Here is a 23,076-nt window from a genome sequence, read left to right as displayed (position 1 = left end):
AGATTTCACTTATAAACTAACAAATATAACAAAGTTCAGTTTATTTGTTATAAGAAAAACGCATGGCAGCCAGAAGATGATCAAAAAATGGAAACAACAGTGTCATTCTACAAAAGAAGCAAGAGAAACTTCAAAACTGAACTCTTATACATTTGTCTGAAGTGCAATCAAGTTTGTCAGAGGTAAGGGCCCCAGCCGAGATACATGAGGCACAAGAGGTTGTCATCTGTGGCTTCCTGAATGAGATAGTGCACGTGACCCTCGATGGACAGAGGCAGGCCCATCACCTTGTTCCTGTTTTTGATCACCCCCTGCAGCCGCTGGTCAATGTCCAGAACATGAGTCTTAGCCTAGACCGGAACAAGTTTAGAAAATGATGATCAAAATCCTGAGTGGAGATAGCATGCATGCGACTTCAAAATCTACATGGTGGTATGTCATGTTAAAATCCTAAGGCCTAAAAGCCAGTCTAATTGCAAGCACCGACAGTGAGATTGCACATTCATATATAAATGAAGATATAAATTTAAATCGCATGATTCAATAGCATATCCATGCAGATTACTAGCACTGTGGGTGGGTGTTAGAAAAGAACCAGACACCTTCTCATTGACAATTTCCCCAGATTCATTGGCTTGTGTCTTCGAGGGGCCCTTCACAGGTTTACTCCACTCCACCAATGGGTCATGCAGGAATGTCTTCAGCACACTTAGAAAAGAAAACATTGCAGGGTCAAACTTAAAATGACTTGATGAAATGTAGAACACACTTACAAATCACCCCCTCCCCAACAAATGTGATCCTGCACATGCACTACCCCTCAACTATGAATATTAGCCTGGGACATTTCAAAGCAACACAGGTGTGTGTCTGTGTAGGGGTGTGTCTAAGGGAAGGTGTTAACCTCATGAGTGGTTCTCTCTGGTCTCTCATGAGTCGCAGCGTGACCTCGCAGGCCTGACGGAACAGGCCCTCCGTCCCCATTGGTCCCATCGCGTGCACCATGTTCTGCGTCAGACGGAATGGCACCACCTCCGGAACGTCAAACGTCTCTCCCTGAAACCCATGCCGCATTTCAGATCTGCACCCTGTGGATGTCAATTCCATTCATGAAAGTAATGAATGAACCGCCAAATCTAACCTTGTTGAACAGGCAGTTGAAATCCACATGGACACACTCTCCAGTGAGAGAGTCGAACAGAATGTTTTCTCCGTGGCGATCGCCAAGGCCCAGGATGTAGCCCACCATGGACATGACAGCAGTGGAGCGGCAGTAAGCAGACCTGCTGTTGTACCTGCAAAAGGAAGTGCCAAACTCTTACATAACTCTCTCTCTCTCTCACACACACACACACACACACACACACACACACACACACACACACACACACACACACACACACACACACACACCTAAAAACAGACCTTGACAACAAAGATTGCTTATATCTCATAATTTCACCCACATCTTCTGGAAATGCACATAGTTGGAGAAGACCAAATTCTAGAAAACCTATGTCTTAATTTGGCACTGTATAAATTATTCAAGAAAACCGCACGTTGAGAGCCTAGTGATAACAGATTGCTATACCATGAGGTGGGGTCCGGGAAAGTCCTCAGAAACCATTCGTGAAACACAGGAGGATGTCTAGCACACAGTACATCTTTGTGCAACCTCAGCTTCTCCTGAAGGGAGGCTGTTTTGGGCAAAATCATCTTCCGCAGCTCCTTACCAGTCATGTACAGCCCTGATATGACGAGACTGAATTGTTAGTAGGAATGATCACAAACTCCAACTACAAAAGACAAAGACGCACATCAGTCCCTACACAACACAGCTAAAACATCACACTCCATTCAGCCAGATCACTGGTTGAGCTGATATTGGAAGTGATCTGCTGTGTGTGGCACATTTAAGATGTAAGCCTGTAAGAAGCAGACCTTTCTCTTTGTAGAGTTTGGTGAGGATGTGGCGAAGGCCGGCTGTGTTGTTCACCCACTCAATGATGCCGCACTCCTCGTTTAAAGGGATGACCGCATATGTGCGTATGTGAAGGTCCCTCCTCCTCGACTCCGCATCCTTCCTCAGGCACTGGCACACAAGGCAGTGGGTTAAACACATATTTTGTAAGGCCTTCAACAAGCTAAAGGTTACCCACAGCTCTGATCTGCCAGACAGGGAAACTATATACCAGGGGATCCTGTGAAGATGGATCATGTCCTTATGACAGAAAGCCAGTAGGTGAATAGGTACCTTGTTAATTAGACAGTTGAACTCCATGAGCCTGCAGTCTTTCCTTAGGTCATCTTTGGGCTTGCACATCATGGTGTAGAACTTCCCGTCTGAGCCCTTCAGGGAAATCTTCTTCGGCTTCTGAAGCGATGCCAGGATCTCCACCTTCAAGACGGAAAATTGGCACATCCTCAGACCACGTGAGACACGAGCGAAGGTTAAGAGCAGTGAAGGGCATGAATACTGACGGTGTCATCGAAGCCAGCGAGGTAGACCCAGTGACCCGGGAAAGCGTCGTGGTTGGGGTTGGCACCTCCGGTGGAGGGCAGGGTGGGAATGAGTACAGATTGCAGGGGGATGAGTATCTCGCTGAAGCTAGGCTCCTCGACCAGCCTCTTCAGCATTTTAAAGTGCACACTCATGCTTAGAGTGGAGCCACTCGAATCCACCTGGCCAACAGAGTAACGAAAGAAGTTAGAGCATGAATCATATAATGGGTTAAGAGGTCACCATTGGCTTTGTTCTTTAGGGGTTTGGACAAATATATCTGTAAACAAATATACTGTGACAATTATTACTCATGATAAAATAATATTAATGCAATTTTAAATATGAATAACATTTTTTATTAAAAAGTGCTTTTCAATTATTCAAAGACACTGTTATAATTCCAACATGCACAGAAAAGACAAGACAACTGAAGAAGTCTGCGAGAATTTCTTACCATTCTCTAAAGTAGCTTTTCAGGAAAGGAGAATATTTGTTATTGTTGCCCTGCATTGACTTAAACTTCTCAATGAATACATACTATGCATGCAGTAGTGGAACTTTTTGCTTCCAGTGGTACAAAATAACCAGGTATAATAATGGCTTGACAGGGGGTCTGCAATTAATTAACCTCAATTTCCAGGCATGTTGCTCATGGAATTCAAACCTGCCCACCCACTTTGGAACAGCACATTTTCAGCCGTATGCTTCCGGTGACAAACTCCATTGCAGCCACCATTCCTTCGAAAGTGTGAATTCATTTATTTTCCATCTAACTTGATAATCATTAGGCAATCATGCAGCCATGCTTTATTAATGTAAGCTTCTACCTAATTCTGAATAGTCAATTTAAGTTTTAATCTATGATACATTGGAAACATGGAGAAGTTTAGCAATAGTACATGTTATTTCGCACCGCTTTGTTGCAGAGCTCAACCAGCTTGTCTGTCAGTCTGTTGGCATCTCCAATGAATTTCCCAAAGGTGCCTTTTAGGTTGACGGCTTTCTTCAAGATCTCCTTACATCTGTTCATACGGGTAGGGTAGGAAGACTGAAAACGTAAAAACGCAAAAATCAAGCAAACAAATCAACCCATCCAAACAACTTCCCTCATACTAAACCAAGTGCTAAGTAAGAATCTGGCAGGAAGGCCAGCTGTAGGCGAGGCACCGGTGAGGTCTCTGACCTTTGACACTGCAGCCATCATCCACATTGCCTGCTGTGGGTAGGCTAGGAACACTTTGGCGATGATCTCAGTGAGCACGGCGAACACGTCGTCGTTGGAGTGACAGATGCGGGAGATGAGCTGGGAGAAGGCGGTGAGGAACTGGTAGGGCGAAAGGTTGCCGGTGTGCTCGCTGATCACCGCGTTGATCTTGCTCAAGTCCGCCCGTAGCTGTACCCGGTCTGACCGGCCGGCTGGAAGCCAGAGGGAGATTGTTCATTGGGAGCTCCATGTTGAGTAGGTTTCATGCCATGACTTATTAGGAACCTTACCTTTTTCTACATCGTAAACTTTAGCTCCGAAATCAAGCCAGAGTGTGAGCATTCTGGGCATGGCCTGGTAGATGTACTGGTTCCCAAACTGAAGTGCTCTAGAATGACATCACAAATAGATACTTTATTTAGTTTATTTACATAAAAACAGGGAAAATTACTTTCCCAGTTTTGATACACAGAAAGTAATGAGCCAGGAGATCACAGCTGGAACCTGCCATACTTTCCAAAATAAGTGACAATGTAGCGGATGAGGTTTCCCTGCTTCTCCATTTTGTTGTCGGTGATCATTGGCATCAGTTTGTCATAGTACTTTGCTAGGTAAAAGTTCCCATCTTCCCACTCCGGTAAAAGCGTAGTGACCTCCTACAGTGAGAAGAAAGTGTTTGAGAGTATTTATGTACTCTCTGGTTGCATGCTAGAAAATGAGTTTCGAACAAGCGCACAACTGACTGCAGTACCCTGTAGATCTTCATGATCGCATTGCTCTCCGAGTTGGCCGTCTCTTCCATGTATCTGCCGACCAGCAGCAGGGCTTTCCCTTTAATCTGGATCCTCTTGGGGTCAGTGGGGAGTTGTTCCTCTGGGAAACACTGCTTCACCCCCTTCTGCAGCACAATCAGGGCCTGATGTACGTCGCCCTGTCAGAACATTTACATTTACATGATTTGTCACTTGTCATATATCTGTATATGTGCTCCATGGGAATCAACACCTTTGTGTTGATAGTATCAACACCACTGCCAAGTTGCCAACAGTTGGGCCCCTGAGCAAGGCACTTACCCCTCAATTGCTCAAGTTGTACCCAGTCATAATTGTAAGTTGCTTTGGATAAAACAGCCAAATGCTGTTACAGTTAAATGCTGTAAATGTACACTCTGAGACTTGGCCATAGTTCAGTGCACCTAGCTCTCCATATAAGCTCTCTTATCACAGATCATTATTTGCTGCATTTTTAATATTTGTGTGTGTGCGCACGCATTACAGAAACTAATCAGTGACACTAATGTGTGTAAAAAGAACAGCAACACTTCTGTTGTTGATACTTCTGTAAACCACAACACCTAATAACCCCGGCTCTAACGGAAACTTTCCACGATCAAAGTAATACCTGGTCACCTTGCGGTCAAAAACTGATCAGTGATGAAAGACTGACAAGTTACTTAGTAGACTTACTTATAAATGCATTTAGAAAGATAAATGTGCTTGATATCGGGCACTGAACGTCAGCACACAGTAATTGTTTCTAATAAAGTGGCAAACGACTAAGTAAATACAAGGGGCAATTTATGGACCTTTCTGGATTAACTGTACCTTGGACCAGAGCCACTTGGCCTTCTCCACAAAGAGCTCAGAGAGGTGGGAGTTCTCAGCGTTCAGGAGGGCGTTGAAGGCTGTCTGGTGATGGCCAGCTCTCCGGGCAACTCTGGCGCTCTGAAGCCAGCACTCCCCTACCTGCTCCTCATACAAAGCCCTGCGGTGACAAGTCAGTCAACTGCTAGACAGCTAGAGCAAAAATGGAAGGCTATAGAGACAAAGTCAACCAGCCAAATCAAACAGCTAACTCAAAGTCAAATGGTAACACTAGCTACATGGAGTACAGACAGATATAAATATTGATTTTTAGATTTAATGTACAAAAAAACAGCCAGAGTCAGTCCCTTCATTCCACATTTTTCACTCTAAACTGAGAGAAGTGAAGGACCATTGTGGTCCTTCTTATGTGCTTTAGGCAGACACTGGAAGGTATTGTGCCCTTACCCTTTGCTGAGGCTTAGCAGGGCCCGGCGCAGAGCCAGGATTGGCTCTTTGGCCCTGAAGGAATTCTGCATCATGAGGAGGCGAGCATCCCAGCTGAGCATCAGCTCCGGGGTCCTCATGTCTCCCGCTCCTCCACTTTCGTTCTGCAGCTCAGTGAAGGCATGCTCTAGCTCGCTCAGCATGTGCAGCCTGAAACATATTCAGGTGCATTTGAGGTTCGGCCAATATAACGCTGCATTATTGTGGTGTGGAATTCATATATTTAAGAAATTTGAAATAGCACTAGCTTTTGGTATTGTGATAAAAATGTGATATGATGTAATAAACATTACAATATTTAACTTGGTTTCATTTCAACATGGTTGGGTTGTATGAGCAGTAACCGCCCCCCACCCCCCAAACACAATAATATGCATAGTATGGGCAGGAATTATGTGTGTGTGTGTATTTTATTTATATATATATATATATATATATATATATATATATATATATATATATATATATATATATATATATATATATATATATATATATGCGCAGTTGATTTAGAAAGAACCTTTTACTTGTTGTACACTTGATGGTGTTGTGGATTTGATTTTGAATGGATATAAATGCTATTTTCAACCATCAATCTACACTTAATATGATAATGATGAAGTGCAAATGTTTTAGAGATTTCCAAAAATTTATTTAAGATAAAAAGCTGGAATTTTAAAAAAAGCATTCAGAGCCTTTTCTCTGGCACTCCAAAGTACATGCTGGTTCCTTTATCCTTGAGATGGGTCTAAAACTCAGCTGGAGTCCACCTATTGCAATATGAACTGATAGAACATAATTTGGAAACGCACATACCTGGATCTAAAGGCCCACAATTTACACTGTATTGTCAGGATATAAAGCAACCCATGAAGTCCAAAGATGTCTGTGGATCTTCATGATCAAATTGTGGCAAGGTATAGATCAAGGCAAGGATATAAAACTATATCTAAGGTCTTCATCGTTCCCAGGTCCACACTGGACTCAATAATTTTGAAACAGAAGAATCTTGGCTCAACCTTCCTAAAGTTGGATGTCCATCAAAACTAGGCATCCAGACAAGAAAGGCCTTGGTCAGGGAGGTAAAAGGGAACCCAGTGGTCACTCTAAAAGAACTCCAAAACTCTTGTGCAGAGATTGTAAAACTTATTTGACAGACAACTCTCTCTGCAGCACTACATAACTCAGGCTCTTATATGGCAGAGTGGTGAGACAAAAGCCACCGTTAAGTAAAACCATATTTGAAGTTGAATAAACATCATGTAAAGAACTCTGGCCAAAGAAATGGGGAAACAGATTCTCTGGTCTGATGAAAACTGAACTCTATGAGGCAGAACAGCAAGCACTGTCTGGTGAAACACAGGCAGTGCACCACACCTGGCCAATACCATTTCTATAGTGAGATATGGTGGGTGCAATGTCATGCTATGGAGTTGCTTAACAGTGGTAGACAGAAACTGAGGGAAAGATGAATGTGGACAACTACAGGAATATCCTTGAAGAGAACCTTATACACAGTTCACCCAAACTCAGACTGTGGTGACGATTTACCTTTCAACATGACAATGACCTAAAACATGTAGCCAAAAGAACACTGGACTTTTAGAAGGTATTGACTAAAGGGTCTCAATGCTTTGAAGGAGAGAATAAGAGCTTTGTTTTTGATTTATAATCTCTCTGAAAACATGTGTTAACGCTATTATGGGTCAATAAGTGTAGACTGTTGGGTAATGGGCAACTGGAAATAATCCTATACACACAGGCATTCCTCCTCTCAGGACCTACATACCTGACTATGTATTCATATCCTCTCTGGTAGGTCCCACACTCAAAACTGGCAGCTGAAAGAGGGACCACCTGCTCTTTTCTGGCAAGCTTTAGCTTTTCATAGAAGCACTCAGACTCCTGCTTCTTGGCAGCCAGCAGCATCTGACCCAGCCGCACACCCCACGTGTTGGATTTCTTATCTGCACAATGAAAGATCAGTAAAGCAGAGCATCTTATCTGCTACAACATTTCAATTTAAAAGCGGAGCAGTAGGGAATTTACCAGATGCCAGGTAGTCCTCTACCAAATCCCACTTTGACAGCTTCCATGCTGCCTCCACGCGATAGGTGTTCAGGTCCGATTTCCACCGAGGTCTTTACACAGGGAATGAGAAAAGTTAAAAAAGGGAGCATTTACCATGATAATGGCTGTACTCCATTAAACATAGTATAATTCTTTAGTGCAAAAGTGCATGAAGTGTGTGGGCTTTACCTGTTTGCCAATACTCCATTGACTTGGGTCATAACAGTAGAAAGTTGCCCAAGACCCAACATGGAGTTCATCACTCCATGGTAATGCATTATCTGTATAGTTAAAAAGGTAAGGGGTGAAACAAAGAACAATTTACAAATCTACTCACCAAAAAAGTCAAAACAACTGCATTTATATTTCATTCCCCAAGGTTTTTTCCAAATACCAAATGTAATACAGCTAAAAATAACTAAGAAATGCTAATAAGCTTCAAGAGGAGAATCCACAAAGAAACAAATGCAACTGTTAGGGATGTGCATAGGAGTGTGTGTGTTGCTAGCCTGGTCAGGTTCCAGCTGCATGGCCCGGTCGTAGCAGGCTGTAGACTCTCGCAGCAGGCCTATACTCTCATGCTCAAGGATCTGCTCTCGCAGTGATGGTTCCTCTTTCCTCAGGGCGTAGACCCCCCTCACGCCATCGGGCTCATGCATGGCAGCATACAGCGCCTAGTGTGCAAGCAAGACACGTTCAGAAAGTGAGGTCAATATGGGAGCACTAGTACTGTTCTGGGAACTTTTTTTTGTTAAAAACGTTGCATTTGACGCCCTTATCCAGAGTGGCTTACAATTTCAATCATGCTAACTACAGAGGTAAGTGAATGTAGTGTTAGGAGACTTGCCCAAGGGCTCTTATTGGTATAGCATGAAGCACTTTCCTGGATTAGGATTGGACCCTGATCCCCCATGAGAGAGGCACCGTTTTTAAGCACTACAGATGGGGTTCCCATGAAAAGAATCCATTTAGTGTTACCTGCAGGAAGGTGAGATGATCCTGAATGTTCTGCTTCTTCTCCCTGATGAAGGACTCGAAGTGCATGACGGCACGCGTGTATGCTCTGGAGCGGAATGATGCCTTGGCCAGCACGTCCTCGGGGATGTGGTTCAGGAAGGCCACCACACACTGATACTCGCTGTTCTCCACATCCACCCCTGCATGCGGCAGCCACCACACCATCAACGGCAAAGCACCAGCACCAAGCGCTATGCCCTTCCGAACGCTTCATACAAGTTGAGCAATTCGTTTCGTGGTGGTGGCTACTGATTGCGCTGGCAACGAGGAGGAATTTTCCGGAAGCAGGAAGCATGGAAAAACCCTAAAGCAAGGGCTAAGTTAATCTCAAACTTGAGAGGCTTAACTCTAACTCCTAAAGGGATCATTTATATTTAAAAACAGTGAAGAACAACAATACATTTGCAATAACCCATGCGTATGTTGCCATTACACCCTGATATATATGAATCATAAGGTCATTCTACATGGTAATAACATCTCAGTGCTATATGTTCACCCTTCCAATTTACAGCAAAAAAAAAAAAAAAAGGTCTGTGCAAGAGTTCCCCAAAGGACGTGTGCGAGTGCAGCTGTGGTCAGATGGAGCTGGAGCATGGCCTCACCTGCATCACGCAGCTGGTGCTGCTCACGGACGAAGCGGCCCGAGCTTTTGGCAGCACTCAGGGTCTGCAGCTTGTGCCGTCCCCACTGGGTCAGATGGTCCAGCACAGAGAAGACAGTTTGTGTGCTGAGCTGGCACAGGCCGGAGGCATGCTCCTGCAGCCGCGATAGCCGCATGTCATCCTCCTTCAGCACGGCCATTATCTCTTCCGTCACCTTTGGGGGGGGATTAAACACACACACACACACACACACACACACACACACACACAGACAGACACACACACCGCAGAGACAGAAAAACAGCAAGTATGAGGAGGGTTTTTTTCTCCTCTCACACTCATGCTTTTCAGTACTGAAAAAAAGCTTCTGCTCTTCCTATAAAAGTGTCATTACAAGAACAGTGTTAAATCGGTCCAATTCAATCTGTGTACTGCTTTCTACAGCACACAGCCACATAGAAGCATGTTGCACGGAAATCCATATCCAGAACAAAAATGGACCCCATGGCCTGCGCAGCACTCTCAGGACCCTCACCTCTTGCTGTTCCTCTGGCGTGGACCCCAGCAGCACGTAGACCAGGATGTGGGGCAGCAGGTAGATGGTCACTCTGTAATCATGCTTGATAATGAAGCTGCAGCAGTTAAACACCTTGCTGGCCAGCTCGTGCCTGACCTAAGAATAGAGTACACGTGTTTTATATCTACCCTTGGTCTTTTTTAACCAGAGAAAATGCTGTTTCATATCATAAATGGCTATGGCGGAGGGCTGCCTTTCTAGGGCGCACCTTGCTGATGAGGTACCCTGCCCACGTAGCCGACCAGTCCGAGAATTTACTGCCGCAGCTACTGAGATATATGGGCTTCGTCAGCTTGGACCATTTAACCACTTTCTGGGAGCTCTTGTACCTTAGATTGACACAGAACAGCATATTCAGGAAGACTGCTTTGGAGGACAAAAGGAACCATTTATGAATTTACTTGGACCAATGTATGAAACACTTCATATCCTGTGTATACTGTTATATGCAGTGAGGTTCTTCCGTGAGTATTGCTGTCTATTGTATTGTATTGTATTATGGGGTGTTTTGCACCGTAGAAAAAGTATTTCATTAGAATATTCATGGAAATGATTTAAACAATGAACTTGAACTTGGCTGACCTGCTGTTTAGGTGTGGCTCCAGAATCTCTTGGACCTGTTCTGGAAACCTTCTCCAGAGGCGCCGGCCTGGAGAATCTGTGCGGCCCTCCCGACACTCGAATATAGACAGCAGTTCCTGGAACAAGCCTCTCATGCTTAATATTCCATAAGACTAAATGACTTTGGTCAGATGGCAAGACCAAGCCAATAAAACCGATAAGCAAAGCTGACTATATACAGTAACTGTTAGCAAAACCTGGATCTGCTTTTCACTCAATTTGCAGTTTCATTGCTGCCAAATCCCAAATGTTACATTTACACCCACTTAACACCTACAGCTTTTCTATGAATCCAGCTGGTCTCAAATGAACATGTGAATTGTTTTGACACTGTGGCTATTATATCAACACCAGGGATTTTGCTGTGTGTGTTGTAATAAAAAACTGCATTTAGAACCTCTCACTGGTTTCCTTTTCACTTCATATGTCACATCACAGATGTGCGTTACAAGACTCTGTGAGGGGGTCCAACAAACCACCAGTGTTATCGCCCACATCCTCAGTGACCCACCATTATCCATCTGCCTCCCGAGTACTGGCACCATCGCCATTTTGGCTCATTACTACCCTGTGTACATAAACTAGTCCTTGTGAGTACCGACACCTGTCGCCCTTTTGGCTCTTTACTACCCTGTGTATATAAATTAGTTCTCATGGGTCATGTCCCTGCACGGTTTAGTTTCCAAGTTCATGCCAAGTCTCCTCTGCTTTGTTTATTTCCCATTTTTCTATTGCGCTTTCGATTTCAATTTGAGTTCATCATTAAATTAAACCTTTTAATCCTCGTGCTTATCCCAGCATCACGTGTGGCAGACTACAGGCAGCCACCTCCCTTTGCAATGTGAATGGGAAAAAGTAATGGTCATATGCGAGATGTGCAACTCAGAACTGTTTGTTTCTGACAGTAAGTGCAGAAGGCTGCTAAAGCTCAGTCAGTACCAGTCTCCATACCTGCATGGCATAAGCCGCAGCATCCTGTGCCCGCACGTTGTCTGCGTATGCCAAAAATGTCCTGGTGAGCTCGGTCAGTAGCCCGAAGGCAAAGTTCGGGTCATCGATGCCGCTCTGCAGATCCCAAACAAACAAACAAAAAGCATTCTGCACCACCAGTACTAGGAGGATTTTTTTCGGGACAATGATTACCACTCGATGAATGACTGTAACATGCAGGACACTGGAAGCAAATGGTAAGACGCACCACAAACACAGAGCCAGCACCGCGCGTGTCAGCTGTGGCCAGGTCCAGGCGCCCAGGGTCGATGGCGCCCAGCTCGCCCAGACACTCGCCGCACAGCAGCCTGGCCTCGGGATTCACGTCCTGGCAGCCACGCAGCAGCGCAGTCACCAACTGCGAGATCACCGGCTCTACCGTCTCGCTGTCCAGCACGCGCTTCAGCAGAGCGCCCTGCATGGGGCAGTGTATGGTCACCCTCAGCCAAAAAAAATAAAAAAACTCTCTACCTGATATGTGTTATGTCTGGGATCTGCTTTGGGGCGTATTTAAAAACAGTGACGATGCCTTGATGTGATGATTACAGATTGTCTTTCATTACTTTTACCAGAATTATTTTGCCTTTTATAATGTCTAATACTTGTCACGATGCTTACAGAATACAATAAGATATATTGCAATGTGCCAGAGAGCTTATTTCCGTGATGCAGTCTTAAGTGATAATAGTATTGTGGAGGTCAATATTGTGATAGTGATTAACAAACCAATATGTTGTGTAGCCTTAATGGTGACAAAAACATGCAAAATATCACCAGTGAGAGATCATACATGTATTAGCCATGAAAATAACTCTTGCTCTGCCTTAAGTATAGCATTTCACACCATCAATACCAATTATCATAGGGCTTGTGAGTGTGTGTGTGTGCACTGAGATTTTCCAACCTGGTTCTTGTACATCATCTCCTTCAGGCTGGTGAGAGCATGGATGCGGACGTCCACGTTCTCGTGCTGGATGGCACGCATAGAGAGCTGGAGAGCTGTCTGCAAGTCTGTGCTCTTTGAGGTTTGCTACATAAACACACACACATAGCTTTATCATCACCATCACCCCTCTCCCACACCCCCCCCCCCCGACAGATCTCCACCAGTAGGCCGATAAGTGGATTTTACTAGCTCTAGTTTTAGGAGCATACCTTCCGGTAGTCTTGGAGGACCTTGTTGACATCCTTCAGCTCTGGGTGGTCGGGAAGGAAGTAAATTTCATGGAGAAAGTCTTCTACTTCCTTCCTGGGATTAGATAAAGTACACAGATATCCTACTGGGCTCATCGCAAAAGATAAAAACTCAACCAAAATTAAAAGAAATATGAAAAAAGGACATGTAATTGGTGGGAACAACAAAAGAGCACACCTGTTCTCCACTATGAGGTAGTGCATAATGGCAGCTGTCTCTTTAGGCTGGATGGAGATGAGGGGTAAGAGTGCAACAATCACGTGACTGAGTAGCGGGCCCAGATACGACGAATCGAGACAGCGCACGAAACAGTCCCAGGTTCTGAAACAAGGTCAGTCAGAAACAGCCATTTTCCCCTTCTTTTATTTGTACATGCATGTTAACATACCTTTTTTGACATTTGATAATGATCTATTCTTCATCTCTTGAGTTCAGGTTTTATTCTAGCCACAGAGATACTGTCATGAAACAAACAGTATGTTTCACCAGGACGGGAGTTGGTGGCTCCTTGGTTCAAAATGTTCCCAACATACTGAAAAAGTGGCTTACTGGCAGCAGAGTTCTGGGAAGTCCTCCTTGTACCTCAGGCCAGTTCTAAGAGTAGTCATCATCTTCACCCTTACTGAGCTGATGTGCTTCGAACCCATCATCTTCATCAGAGCCACCAGACTGTTCAAGGCCTAAAAACAAAAAAAGGAGCCTGTCCTCAGTCTATGTACTCCTCGGGAAATGGTTTGGTATGAAGGGCCAAAGTTACTGAGATGTTCCCACCATCTTCTTCCTGTCCTTCTCTCCAGCACTGGAGCTCAGAAGCTGCATATTGAAGAAAGCCAGGATGCCCAGTAGTTTCGGCTGGAGATAATAAGCCTGCACAGAAACGGGAATCGACACGCATATGAACAGTGTGTTGAACACCTAGCAGAGCTGGGATTTTTGGAACCCACATTGCCAGAGTGAATGATGTTTTTGTAATGTATGGACTTAGGCCAAGAATTTGCAGACATCTTGTCTTTTAGAGCTATAACAAACAGATGTGTTTCCCCTACGGACTTTACTAAAATTGCAAAAAGCCTTTTTGAGCAGTAAACAATAAAATTACACACACCGGTTAAAAAAAAGACAAGCAGCACACTGAGTACAGATTAAAAAATGTCATAAATAGCTGATCTCAGCAGACAGATTGATCTTGTTACAATCTAAAGATGGAGATGTCTGACTAAAGTTCATAGAAAATTCCAAGAGTAGTTAAATTAAGGCAGTAAGTAAAATAATTCAAAAACAGAAAAGCACAAAAAAGTTCAAACAGAGCTTTTGGGTATAAGAAAGGGTCTGAGGAAAGTAGGACAGACGCACCATGTGTTCAGGAGTGGTGATCTCCCGAGGTCCCTGGTAAGGATCGTCATTGGAAGCAAAGGAGGCCAGGATGGCCAGTCCATTAAAGACCTGCTGATAGTGCTCTCCTAGCCTCAGGAGAAGCTCATTGTGGAGGCCCTGGAAGTCCTGCCTGAGCAAACTCCCCAGCTCAATCTCTGTCTCGTTCTGCAGGAGAAATATTTCATTGAAACAGCTGGTTCACCTTTTTTCACCTGGTTCACCTGTTCTCCATATAAGGGTTCTCTAGGTCTAGAACTTATACCTCTCTCTGCTTCTTTCTAGTGCATTTACACTCAAACCTTCAAACCTGCAAAAATATATCTGTGTATTTTTGTACACTGATGTATTCAGAACCCTTTTTTTGTACCAGTATACCTGAATATCATTCTGTACTACATGGAAAAGTACCAGAGAAAGTGCAGTCCTTGTATGTTGTATGCAGGCCATTGTGGAATGCTGAATGCTTAAATAAAATATAGGCAAAAATCATACCCCTGTACATTTACAAGTAAGTCTGTATATATTTTAAATGTAATATACATATTGTAAAATGTAACTGCTCTGTGACTTAAAAACACACCTTATAGTAAGATTGTAAAATTTCAAAGTTTTAAATTTGATGAATTTGAGCATAAAAAGTACTATAAGATCCACCTATTTTAGTTTGTGGGCCAAAAAAAAGAAAAAAAAGAAAAAAGTAAACATTTGTTGCCTAGTGTAAGTGCTGTCAATGTCCATGTCTCTCCCTACCCCAACACCTTTAGCAGAACATACCTTCAAGTAATGGAAGGCCCTTTCCAACTCTTCCTTTGTACAGGAGCACACCAGGTGGGAAAAGATGTATTTAAAGTTGCTGATGAGGATCTCCCTGCGGTTGACATTCAGCTGTTTGGCGATGGTGCGGATGAGGGCAGAGGCCGTGGGGCTGGCCTTGGCTGCCAGGTAGGGCAGGAGTACCTGCAGAGTACGCTGGTAACACAGAAAGGGTTGAAAATTTCATACAGTCAATTTATATACAAGATACTTTTTTCATCAAAATTGATTTTACCGCAGCTAACAATGAAGAGGATCTAGCAGCCTCCAGTTAACATCATGCCATGTGCACAGTGCTAATAAGAAGATATAGACCAGATGGAATGTCTTTATTTTGTCATATATACATGTACAATTAAATTCTTTGTGAGCTAGGTACAGAACTCAGATTAATAGCCCAAAGTCCTAACCACTAGGTTAACACTAACATATGGCTGGTTTTATCCGCTGGCAAAATTAAGGGACAGGTTGAGGTGGAGCTGTCTTACGTTGAGGAAGCGGTTCAGGTCTGGGAAGTCAAAGACATGGGCCACATGGGAGAGGATGTCCAGGGCCATCTCCCTCTGGTGGGCGGCCTCCTCCAGCAGGGCCTCGCTGCTCTGGTCGGGCGTAGAGCGTAGGGCTGTGACGTGACGTGCATGCAGCGACTCCACAAGAAACTGGAAGGACATGGCCAGTCAGGTGCCATCCAAAACCCACCTCACTTGTGTATTTAAATCCCCATTTTTTCAATCCTGACACGAGTTACTTTGGTGGGTTAGCAATGTACAACACAAGATTCTGGACCATGTCTATGCAGAGCCTTTCTGTGAAAACATATCTTTGGTGTGGTACTTTTGGTACTTTGGTGTGGTAATTTTTTCAGGTATAGAAAAATTAGGCGGAGGCCCTTGGTTATGGCTCTACTGACCTGGCAGACAGGGTTCCTGTACTGGTTGAAGAAGGACTGTAGCTTGAGGCCTCTGGAAGTGGCTAGTGCCTGGATCTCAGTGTAGGCCACCACAGACACCTGGGTGGACCTGGACAGCAGGCAGTGCAGAAGCCGCAGAAGGGCAAAGGACACCAGGTTCCCCTCAGCTGCTCTACAGAAAAAAACAAGTCAGCCAGACAGATAGTCAGACAGACAGACAAGCATGTACATTGTAGATTTTGCCCACATTTCAAAATGAAAAACATGTTTTCACCTCCCAATCTCGCCTGTGGTCAGTATAAGAGTGTTTTTCAATTCATTGTTTCTGGTTGTCTTTGCATTTGTGTAGGCCTCTTTTAACCTGGAAACCAGAAGCTGTGGGCCAAGAGGAGATCCCATTATGAATCCAGTCAAAGGTGGTACATACAGACCAGATTAAGATAAGTCAAGGCACCTCCTTCAGGAAGCCATCTCCATTCCATGATTCCAGAAGGTTCTTGATGTTCTGGCTGAAGACCAACCGCACATCCTGTTGTGGGTCCTCTATGAGGTTGACCAGGGCACTGAGCAGTGATTTAGTGTCTGGGTCACTGCAAGCCAAGTCTATATGCTTACATATTTGACGTATGTTCACTATAAATGCTAGAACAAAAAAACACAGAAAGTTATGCTCCATAAACACACCCACATGTTGTATTTCAACTGTATTCCAAAGCTTTCTGAAAAACTATAGACACTGCAACACTGTTTCGGCAAAAACAAGGAATAGCACGTTTGAACAGCCTGGAATCTGTTGACCTATATAGTGCTAACCTTGTTTGACCTTGCAGTCTTCAGTAGATTTAAGCAGTTGGAGGAAAGGTGTGAGGACAGAGGCTCTGATGGGGGCTGGCCGCTCGGAGAGCGTGGCGGAGACACAGATGCGAGAGCTAAGGAACATGTCAGCTGGAGATGTCTCCTCAGGAAGCTGGAGGCGAGAGCTCTTGGCCAGACAACAGACCAGTGGGCCTGTGATGGAAGCCATCTCCACCTTCACCCGGGTGGAGCCGTCCTGGAGCCTGTTCCTACGTAATTTGACATGGATGTGATGTATGTGTTGTGCCAAAGTAAGTCAAAAACCTACGACCTTGTTATGAGTTTGTATTATACCCTGAGACACTACTGTAGCTGTGGGGGTGGTGGACAGGTTTGAATGCCTAAATTAAATATTTTAGGACAGTCTCTCTTTCTGCCAAGGTACACCTACCCCTGATGTCATGATGTTATTGAGCCTCAAACTGTCTCAGCCAACACAGCTACTCCCATCACCACCTGATGTCCCCTGCTGTAGCCCACCAAACCTCCACACCAGCCAACTACTTCTCCGTTGCCCTTAATGGACGTTCTCTTGCGGGATGGGTTTAGGACACGTGCACACCATCAGGACAAGAGTAGTTCCTCTATCAAATTGGACTAGACATCAATTGCTTATTTTTTCCATTTTATTATTAGTTATTTACACTGCCTGGCCAAAAAAAAAAGGTCATACACACTAATATTTCATTCGACCGCCTTTAGCTTTGATTACAGCACGCATTGGCTGTGGCATCGTTTCCACAAGTTTCTACAGTGTCACAACAATTAATTCTGTCTCGAGTTGCATTTATTTCCCCCCCACCCCAAGATCTTGTATTGATGATGGGAGATTTGCACCACTGCGCAAAGTCTTCTCCAGCACATCCCAAAGATTCTCAATGGGGTTCAGGTCTGGACTCTGTGGTGGCCAATCCATGTGTGAAAATGATGTCTCATGATCCCTGAACCACTCTTTCACAATTTGAGCCCGATGATTTCTGCCATTGTCATGTTGAAATATGCCCATGCTATCAGGGAAGAAAAAAATCCATTGATGGAATAACTTGGTCATTCAGTATATTCAGCTGACCTCATTCTTTGGGCACATAACGTTGCTGAACCTAGACCTGACCAACTGCAGCAACCCCAGATCATAGCACTGCCCCCACAGGCTTGTATGGTAGGCACTAGGGATGATGGGTGCATCTCAGCCACCTCTCTTTTTACCCTGATGCGCCCATCACTCTGGAATAGGGTAAATCTGGACTCATCAGACCACATGACCACCTTCCATTGCTCCAGAGTCCAATCTTTATGCTCCCTAGCAAATTGAAGCTGTTTTTGCCAGTTAGCCTCACTGACAAGTGGTTTTCTTAAGGCTACACAGCTGTTTAGTCCCAATCCCTTGCATTCCCTTCGCATTGTGCCTGTGGAAATGCTCTTACTTTCACTATTAAACATATTCCTAAAGTTCTGTTGTTTTTCTACAATTTGATTTCACCATGTGTTTAAGTGATCATCGATCATGATCAATCAAGATTTTTTTCTGACCACATTACTTCTGTGAAGATGATGTTTCCCCACTGTCCTTCCACTTTTTAATAATGCATTGGACAGTTAACCCGATTTTAGTAGTTTCGGCAATCTCTTTAGATATTTTTTCAGCTTGATGCATGCCAGTAATTTGACCCTTCTGAAACAGATTAACATCTTTTCTATGACCACAGGATGTGTCTTTCGACATGGTTGTTTAACAAATAAGAAGCTACTCACTGCATCAGTTAGGGTTAAATGACTTGGTGCCAGCTGAAACAATCACCCATGCAGTAATTATCCAATGGGAGGCTCTTACCTATTTGCTTAGTTAAAGCCAGGTGGTGACCTTTTTTTTGGCCAGGCAGTGTATTTCTCTTAAATTACTATTGTGGTGACCGTTGTTGGCCAGAGGAGGATGCCCCACCCACCCACCCTTTGAGCCTTGCTTCCTCTGAAGGTTTCTTCCTCATGCTCTAGGGAGTTTTTCCCTTGCCCCTATCACCCTTGGCTTGTTCACTGGGGGCTTGGACTTGGACATTTGTAAAGCTGCTTTGTGACAATATCTTTTGTAAAAAGCACTATATCAATTTTGATTTGATTCAACGAGAATAGGATTAACCAATCTTGACAATGCATTTTTTCCATTTCTGTTTGAAAGCTATAGCCAGCTACTACACTTGCAATGGAAGCTCAGTCTCATAAATAATAAATAAATAAACAAACAAACAAACAAACAAAAATAAAGCGAGCAATTTCTTCAGTTCCATTCTGGCAAATATGCCAAAAACAATGGAACTGCCATAAGTGTTATTTTCCTATGCCTATTAATGTTTTTAATGTGGTATGGCTGTTGACAGTAGATCATACCTTACATTTAAAAACAAAAAACAAACAAAAAAAACCCCCACAACTCTATGAATGCTACATCTGCTTCTAGTAATGATAGTATGGCATTACACTGGCCAATTTAATTTTACATGGTGATTTTGCTTAGTATTTTTCCTCATCCCCCCTGAAATTAATTCCTGGTTAGACCACTGCCCTGAGACTTTTATCCAAGCTGCCAAACTGAATGGTGGATGAAGGTGAAGCTGATACTCAATGCTTCTGATCATTTATCCATCCTTACCATCCAGAATCTATTCTCAACTGATACTGTGGACAAGAAGACACCTTGCGAACCCTCCTACAAATATATTGTGAATTAATCAAACCCAGATATATACAGTTCTTCCATATCATACTTGTTTTGTAGTGCTATGATATAGACACTAGCAACAAGCTAGCCTTTATGAATTTTTATCCAAATTTTAAACAAATTTTATAAAAAACAAACACATACATTAGATCTTCAATGATGAGACCATATGATTTGACCCCAAGCTGATGGAGCAGGATGGGGAAGCCTCTGACAGCACCAGCCCGCTCTGTCTCGCTGTTGTCCTGCAGAGCCCAGCGGTACACTGTAGCGCGCCAGTCCACACACACTTCCCCAGGGAGCAGGGCGAGAAGGAACACACAGTGGGCTCGGGTTTGTGGGGCTGCGGCAAAGTAATCCAAGTACTTCAAGTTACAAACAGGCTAACTGGTCGCATAAGAACAGATATTTAGATTACATTTACAGACAACAAGCACGCTAGACTTAAGACATACAGTAAGCAGGTGCTAGTTTCTGAGCCAGCCCGGTCAAAGCTGGAGGGAAAGAGGCTGACTGGTACGCCGAGGGGGAAGAGTGGTCCGTCATCCAAGGAATCGACAGCAGGGCGCACACAGTGCAGTAGAGGCTGGAATCAGTCTTACTGTTGACTGGAAACAAACAGCACATTTTAGGGGAACTAAAGTCAGAACAAGCAATGTTCACAAATGAATGCAAAAAAACTGGCATGGTAAAATAAATTTATTTATTTTATTTATATATATATATATATATATATATATATATATATATATATATATATATATATATATGCGAGTACACACACACACACACACACACACACACACACACCGCCCAACTGCCCCAGTCATAAGGTACAGAAAATATCAACTCAAATTAAATTCATCTATATATAAGTGTTCAAAATCATAAGACCCACTAGTCAGATAGAGGATGGCATCAAGGATCCTGACAGTACTGTCCACCAGTGGCTCCAAGTTGGCACTCCAAGTAGTGTTGGCCAAGGATGTGCGACAGCTCTCCACTACCTGAGTCAGAGATCTAGGGTTCAGCCAGACCAGCTGGGCTGGGTCTGTGGCACCGGCAGGCCCTGCAGTCTTCTCATTAGGCGACGGCGTGCCGCGGCCGCTATGAAGGGGATCAAAAGATCGCAAGTCATTGCCCCCTGCCAAACAGGCTCCTGCATTAAAATACAGAGGGCTCAGGCAAGTCATACTTGGAGCAGACAGCAGCCAGGTGGACAATGAGCGCTAAACCCTCAATTAGGGTCACGCACGGAGCTTCAGGTTCCCGGAGCTGGTACTGGAGCTCCCCCAGTCGGTCAACCACGGCGGCCCACACCTCACTCCTGCTCTTCATGTCCACCTGACTGGCAGTAGGCAGGACAGGTCAGCATGGTTACAAAAACAACATAGGACTTATGTGAGCTTCTAGCATTTGAGAGAATATTGGGGGCGGGGGGGGACAGCAATAGCTGTCCCATCGAGCTTTTAGTTACACAGGCTGGGTTCTTGTCTCCCTCCCTGACGAGGCTGGGGAGGTGAGATTTAATTTCTTAGCTGGAATCTCCTCCTCATCATCACTAGGCTCCTCTGAGTCACCGATATTGCTCTGGGCATCTTGGAGAATAGCAAGACCCTCTGCTTTGAGAGCAGCACAGAGATAACCCTCCACATACTGTTAAGATATATATATATATATAAAAAAAAACAAAAAAAACAAAAACCAGCATTAGTTGATAATTACCACAGGGTTACTGTATTTTTAATCAATTAAAATTCAAGGCATAGTTACTGATATGATGCCTTTACCTCCTGGCCTCTCAGAACTCCAACAGAATGAACCATGGCTTTGCAGATTGCTGTCACCCTCTCTTTCCGGATTGCAGCAGCAGACTCATATCCCAAGGGGACAAACTCCAGGATGAAGCAGAAGATCTCACACAGCGTCCCCCTTACCTCAGTGACCTTGATCCGCTCCAAGACCCCACTGAGTACGAGCGTGTGTAGCCTCTCCATTAGCATGTTGAGATGAACCCTCTCAAACCTGCTGTGTGTGCCCTTCTCTGGGATGAACACACACCGGGAGAGCTTCTGGAATGCTTTGCCGCACACAGTGAGGTCGGAGTGGTTCCAGGCAGCAAAGGAGTCCAGGAGGTACAAATAAGCAGCAAAGAAAGTCTGTGAGTGGTCCTCTGGGAATCCCCCAAAAGTGATGATGCGACCAAGCAGCTCCATGCCAACAGCCCTTAGTCTGGCGCTACCGGTGGACAGGACGAAACAGGCAGCTTCCAATATTCTCCCCACTTCCCTTGGGAAGAAGATCCCTTGTAGGATGTTGGTAAGGACCGTGAGCGTGGTTGCTAGAAGTGCATGGGCTGATGCCCTCGAGGACAGCTGGAGGGCAGTAGGAGTCAGATAAAGAGCAGTGTCAGCGGGCACAACACGGAAGTGCTCCACAGGTACAGGCCACCATGGTTGGGGTGTGTCTGCAAGCACCTGCGGTTGTCTGGTGCTCACACACATCACATCCTGGGTCAAACATATGAGCTCTCTGCCCAACAGGCCAAATGTCACTGGACCCTTAGCCCTGAAGAGCTGAAGCAAGGAACAGATAACTAAGGCAATCTTCTCATGAAGAATCTCACATTCTGGGGTGGCGGCAATTCGCAGTAGGCGGACAATGATCCATTTACTGAAATCTAGAAAAGGTGGGAAAGAGTTTGTTATATAATTTGCTTGTCAGTGTCAGATGTGCAAATACAAATTAAATCTAGTGAAATTATATTGCATAAACATGGTGAACAAAGAGTATTTACCAGTGCAACTGTTTTCCACATCTCTGAACTTTTCCGACTGACATGCTGGGTTTATGAACATTAACGATGAGGACTTAATAATGTGCTGAACGAAATCCAAAAGCATAACACTGGCTGGTTCAGAATTAGTCTTTTTGCACAATTCCAAAGCGACTAAAATTAGAAGAGAAAACAATGAAACTCTGATGCCTTTAAATAGTATACAGTGACAAGATATTAATATATCACAGACAAAGAAAAAACTCATTAACCGGCTGCTTACCAACATCAACATCAGTCAGTATTCTGTCAATGAACTGACATAAAATTTGACGTGGTTTCTGCACAGCATGGTTGTACTCCACTGAACTGGCACTGAAAATTGGAAATTTTGTTAACGTTAATTTCAACAAAATTGAAGAATGTCCATGAAAAGAGAATACAACTAGTACATACTCTACTGTACAGACACATTCGATAGCTAACAAAAACAGACAGGCTACCTTGCTAGCTCTTGCAAAGCCGGAATCATTGCTGACATCTCTAATCCTTGCTCCATCCTTGCAGATTTTTAAATAGACTTTTAAATAGACTAAAAGTGCATGTCAGTATTAAAAGTACTTATCAGAGAAATAATTATATTATTATCAATAATAAATATTTGCTGCACTAACAAGAACTCCATCACGCATGCCTCCTGCTGCTCTATTATTTTCGAAACTATTCCGCTCCAACTCAAAGTACTGAACAGTAACTGCGAAGG

At 44.0% G+C, this 23,076-nt stretch overlaps 1 protein-coding gene across 1 annotated transcript; it reads right to left on the bottom strand.

Moving 5' to 3' along the window:
• Positions 1 to 24: 24 nt before the first annotated feature.
• atr (ATR serine/threonine kinase) lies at positions 25 to 23,011 on the bottom strand. The gene is made up of 47 exons (XM_035527822.1): positions 22,817 to 23,011; positions 22,597 to 22,688; positions 22,335 to 22,487; positions 21,328 to 22,217; positions 21,015 to 21,193; positions 20,733 to 20,885; positions 20,436 to 20,644; positions 19,993 to 20,145; positions 19,682 to 19,880; positions 16,783 to 17,033; positions 16,424 to 16,611; positions 16,244 to 16,344; positions 15,970 to 16,141; positions 15,548 to 15,718; positions 15,021 to 15,215; positions 14,226 to 14,411; positions 13,644 to 13,739; positions 13,422 to 13,552; positions 13,050 to 13,193; positions 12,833 to 12,926; positions 12,582 to 12,707; positions 11,886 to 12,092; positions 11,639 to 11,752; positions 10,649 to 10,764; positions 10,275 to 10,395; positions 10,025 to 10,162; positions 9,490 to 9,703; positions 8,846 to 9,024; positions 8,377 to 8,541; positions 8,057 to 8,148; positions 7,847 to 7,938; positions 7,587 to 7,764; positions 5,759 to 5,947; positions 5,312 to 5,471; positions 4,459 to 4,638; positions 4,221 to 4,363; positions 3,998 to 4,095; positions 3,687 to 3,919; positions 3,417 to 3,551; positions 2,482 to 2,682; positions 2,255 to 2,398; positions 1,942 to 2,092; positions 1,592 to 1,748; positions 1,142 to 1,295; positions 905 to 1,056; positions 603 to 708; positions 25 to 350 (listed from the first exon to the last, which is right to left on the bottom strand). The coding sequence occupies exons 1-47, from the start codon at positions 22,870 to 22,872 to the stop codon at positions 177 to 179; spliced, it is 7,932 nt and encodes a 2,643-aa protein (XP_035383715.1). The 5' UTR covers positions 22,873 to 23,011; the 3' UTR covers positions 25 to 176.
• Between the last annotated feature and the right edge of the window lie 65 nt (positions 23,012 to 23,076).

This window comes from Electrophorus electricus, chromosome 7 (genome assembly GCF_013358815.1).
Source record: "Electrophorus electricus isolate fEleEle1 chromosome 7, fEleEle1.pri, whole genome shotgun sequence".
NCBI lineage: Eukaryota > Metazoa > Chordata > Actinopteri > Gymnotiformes > Gymnotidae > Electrophorus > Electrophorus electricus.
This window is presented reverse-complemented; position numbering and strand designations above follow the sequence as displayed.